At 20.7% G+C, this 4,631-nt stretch overlaps 1 protein-coding gene across 1 annotated transcript; it reads right to left on the reverse strand.

The window, feature by feature from the left end:
* Positions 1 to 2,984: 2,984 nt before the first annotated feature.
* On the reverse strand, positions 2,985 to 3,404 carry LOAG_11123 (hypothetical protein; the record flags this gene model as incomplete). The annotated part of the gene is made up of 1 exon (XM_003146646.1): positions 2,985 to 3,404. A coding segment is annotated over one exon (304 nt), but the record flags the coding sequence as incomplete, so codon positions are not given.
* Positions 3,405 to 4,631: the final 1,227 nt, after the last annotated feature.

The following is a 4,631-nucleotide window of genomic DNA, read 5'->3' on the forward strand; positions in this document are numbered from 1 at the left end:
TGCAATTTTTTTCCTTTTTTTTTCTTTTTTTTTTTGAGCTAACAAAGTTTGAAAGTCAAATGTTTATAACAAAACATAAAAATGTACAAAAAAAAAAAGAAAACATTCATTTTATGTGATACATTTATTGGTTTTATGCAAATCCCAAAAGTGTCTTTTTTAACTTTTCATATTTGAAAATATTTGAAAAAGAAAATTTAAAAAAAAAACGATCACCTACTTTGAAGTACAATTGTGACAACATTTAAACTTATTGTTCATTTTTTTAAATAAATTAATTGCTTAATGCTAGCCTATTGGAAATTAATTTAAAACTATAATAATCAAATGAAATTTTTCATTTAAATAGATTTGTATGATTGGATGAAAATATTTAAGCATAATGAATGATTATTTTATAAAAAAAAAAAACTGTAATTATAGTTTTGTCATTTTCAATTAGCTATGAATTCCTTGATGGCATCATTTTAGTTTGTAAATTTCAAATATTCTCTATAGTATGTTGCAAAGATTTTTTTTTTTTTTAGCTCAAAATTTAAATCAATAAAAACAAATTTGATACACAAAAAAAAGAGACGAAAATTATTAAATAATTAATGTAGAAAAATTACTCAATTAAAAAAATTTACGATTTTAATAACAAATGAAATTTTTCAATCATATTTTTAAGTTTTTTTTTTTTGCATAAAGCATTTTTTTAAAACTTTGTTTGAAATTTTAGCCAATTTTTTTTATTCCAAATTCTTTTGTAATCAAAAATTAGCATAAAGCTTAATATTTCTTTAATCAATGAATGAACAAATTGTTGCATCATGCAAAAACTTATAACAATGTTATAATTAGTAATTAATAATTTGATTACAGAAAGGTAAAAAAAATAACTTGACAATTTTAGTAATTCAATAATTTGATTTAGTGATTTAATTAGGAAAGAGTACAATTAGTATATGATATGGATAAAATTTTCAATCATCAAAAAAATGATTGAAATTAGTGATGAATTTATTTTTTAAAATGAAATGAAATAATGAAATGTCATTTGTGCTTCGTCTTTCTTTAATAAATCCTTCTTCTTTTTTTTTTGGATTTATTGAAAGGATAAAATGTAAAGATTTAAAGTGTTAATAATTTTTATCAAATATCTATCATGCCATTTTATAGTTTCAATTTCTTTTTCATTCAAAATTTTAATTGGAAATCATTGATTTCAATGAGACGAATAGCAAGTATAACGCGGAAATATTGGAATTCATTACTGAAATAAAATAAAAAATATTGAAAATTGAAAAATTTAATAATTATTCATTCTTTTTTACCGCAAAAAATTTTTAATTAGTAATAATTTTCGAAATACAAAAAGAAAAAAATTTAATTGAAAACATTTCATGAATGGATTAAATTTTTGAAACTTATATCCTAAAATACAAAACTCACTTGTAATTATTGAAATACATATTCAAAATTAATGGAAAAAATTGCTTAAAAGTATTATGCGAATGATAAGTAATATAAAGTGTGATGGTTCGAATTTATTTTTGTTGATGAATAATTGAAATAATTAATGTCTTATAGTTCCAAAAATTATTTAAAATTTTTCCGAAATTTTTTTTAACTGTAATATTCAAAACAGAATGATTTAGGCAAAAATTTAAATTTTATTTTGCAATTAAAAAAAAATGAATTGAAAAAATACTGCACTGCATATGTTTATTTAATATATGAATTATATAAATTTAATGTAAATATGCGAATTTGATTGTGTAGGGGGAATGTAAAAAAAATAATAAGTTTTTGGTTACGGATTGAAATTTTTTAATTAATTAAACTTTTTGAATGTTTTTGTCTATAACAAATTAATTTTGCCTACATTAAATTTTATCAAATTAATCAAATAATCAAATCAATACGAGGATTTTTTTTTTTCAAATATCAAATTGATATAGTTCAATCAAGTTTTGTTTTCATTTGAAATGATGTAAAAATTTAATATTTTATAAAATAATATTTGATAAAAAGTGATAAGAATGGAACGGGGAAATGTTTGATAATAAAATAATAACAAGTGATAAGAATGGGACGGGGAAATATTTGATAATAAAATAATAACAAGTGATAAGAATGGAACAGAGAAATATTTGATAATAAAATAACGACAAGTGATAAGAATGGAACAGGGAAATATTTGATAATAAAATAACGACAAGTGATAAGAATGGAACAGGGAAATGTTTGATAAAAAATAATCAGTCGAGAAATGATAGAAAAATATTTTGTTATCTTATGAAAAAAAAAAGATCAAAACGAACCGTTTTTCCTTCTTAGTCCTTTTTTTTCTTATCAATTGTAAATTAATAAAACTTAAAAAATAGCAAATATAAATGAAATAAAAGTTAAATGTTATATATTTATACGGTATTAAATGACGATATGAATTTTTTATTTTTATTTTTAGATTTTTTTCTAACTCATATTTAACATCTGTTTTATTTATTCATGAAATATTTTATTATTTTAAAGAAAAATTTTTTAAATTTTAAAAAATTTACAAAATTTGATTTTTTATATTTTGTTATCAGTTGATGCGTCAAAAAGAAAAAATCATAAGCTGAACAGATGTGAAAGTTAGTTTTACAAAATAATTTAACAATGAATAATTTGATATTAAATTAGCAACAATTCATACAGATGTATTTATTAAAAGCTATCTTTTGATAAAATGTTTTTTTTTGGCTAATTGTTGAATTTTTAAGCAGTCAATTAACTAATTGATAACTAATCAATTAATTATCTTTCAAAAATTCAAAATAGCAGTATCAGTATTAATGATTATTTGGTATCATTAAAAATGATATCAATAAGGTAAGTGGCATAAGTTTGTACTTGATTCATGTTAAAAATTTTTTTTTATATCATGTATGTACAAATATTGATGGAAATGTGATTAGTGATAAACATGCAGTTAGTGATAAACATGCAGTTGGTGATAAACATGCAGTTGGTGATAAACATTCGGTTAGTAGCTGACATTCAGTTACTGATACATATACAATTACTGATAGATACATGCGGTTGCTGATAACAATTATTAGCAGATAGAGGACTACCAATAGAATATGGACGTATGATTATTTATAGGCATACAGTTACTGATAATATATATATATATATATATATATATAGTTACAGATAAAAATACGGATGATATTGAATAGCAAATATTGATAGGAACACAATTACTGATAAACAAGTAGTTACTGATAGATGTATAATTATTAATAGACATAGTGATATTATAGACATCATATGGTGATATGATAATATTGTTGCTGAGTGATATACGAATACTAACAGATATAGATTTATGAATGGTTGCTGAAAGACATACGGTACTGATAAACATACCAATGATAAATGTCAAAGTAATCTTATCAAAAATTTCCTATCATTCGAGTAATTCTATAACTACAAATGAGAAATGTTAGAATTATTTAGTAGGTATTACAATTTTTGTTTATCACAATGTCCATTTGATTAGTCTAATCCCATAGAACAGTAATCATTTTGACCCTGTCATCGCTATGTTGACAACAACTCTTCTAACAATATCACATATCATCAGCATATTCTTTGCCATCTATACAGGTAAACAATAATTTTAATACTTTATCATATCAATATTTAATAAATAATTTCGTATTTTAATTTGTAATTTTTTTCATTTCTAGGAATCTAAGTATAGAGATTTAAATTGATAATAGTATAGTAACAAGAATGAAATATATTTTGTAGAAATTTGAATAAAGTTAAAAAAAAAAGTTTGTACGAAAAATAATTTTAATTCCATTTTATGGAAAACAATTTTAAGTTTTTTTTTTGATTACTTATGTTTGTCATTATTAATTACAAAAGCATTAATCTTAATTTCTGATTTTAATTTCTTTTTTATTATTCATTTAGTTTATAACAATAAGATGTGCCTTTTATTTTTGATTATAACATACGTGTAACATAAATAATTTAAGGTTTTATTACTATTTTAATTATCTGAAATAAATCAATCATAATTTCTTTTATCAAATTATATTGATAAGATATGAAACTTTTTCGTTTTCTTTTTTATCCTTCATTTAAACATATATGTAAAAATAAATAATTTATAATTCATTACAACTAATTTCCTAAATTAATTATTCATAATTTTCCTTATCAGTTTCTAATGATAAGATGATTTATTGTTAATTCTCATCTAAACATACATTTTAGATGAATAATTTCAAATGATATCATTGCAAATATTTTCTATCTTAAAAAAAGGAAGAAAGGAAAAAGATTCCAATGGTTTTTTAAATTGATAATTTTTTATATAAATTATACCTTTCAAATGAATTGCTTAGCGCTTAGCAATTTAAAAAGGACATAATTTTGTGAAATTTTCTGTTTTCTTTTTTTGGAAAAATAATTTTAAGCAATTTTTGGCTTTAAGCATTTAAGCAATTTTCTTTTGATTTCAAAAAAAAAAGAAAAAAAGAAAAAAAAGAGACAAAAACGTTTTTTTGTTATATTTGCAATAGCAAAAAAAAAAGTGATATTTTGATAGAAAATAAAAAAAATTGAATTAAGGTAAAAAAAAG

This window comes from Loa loa, assembly GCF_000183805.2.
Source record: "Loa loa unplaced genomic scaffold supercont3.276, whole genome shotgun sequence".
In the NCBI taxonomy this organism is placed as follows: Eukaryota; Metazoa; Nematoda; class Chromadorea; order Rhabditida; family Onchocercidae; genus Loa; species Loa loa.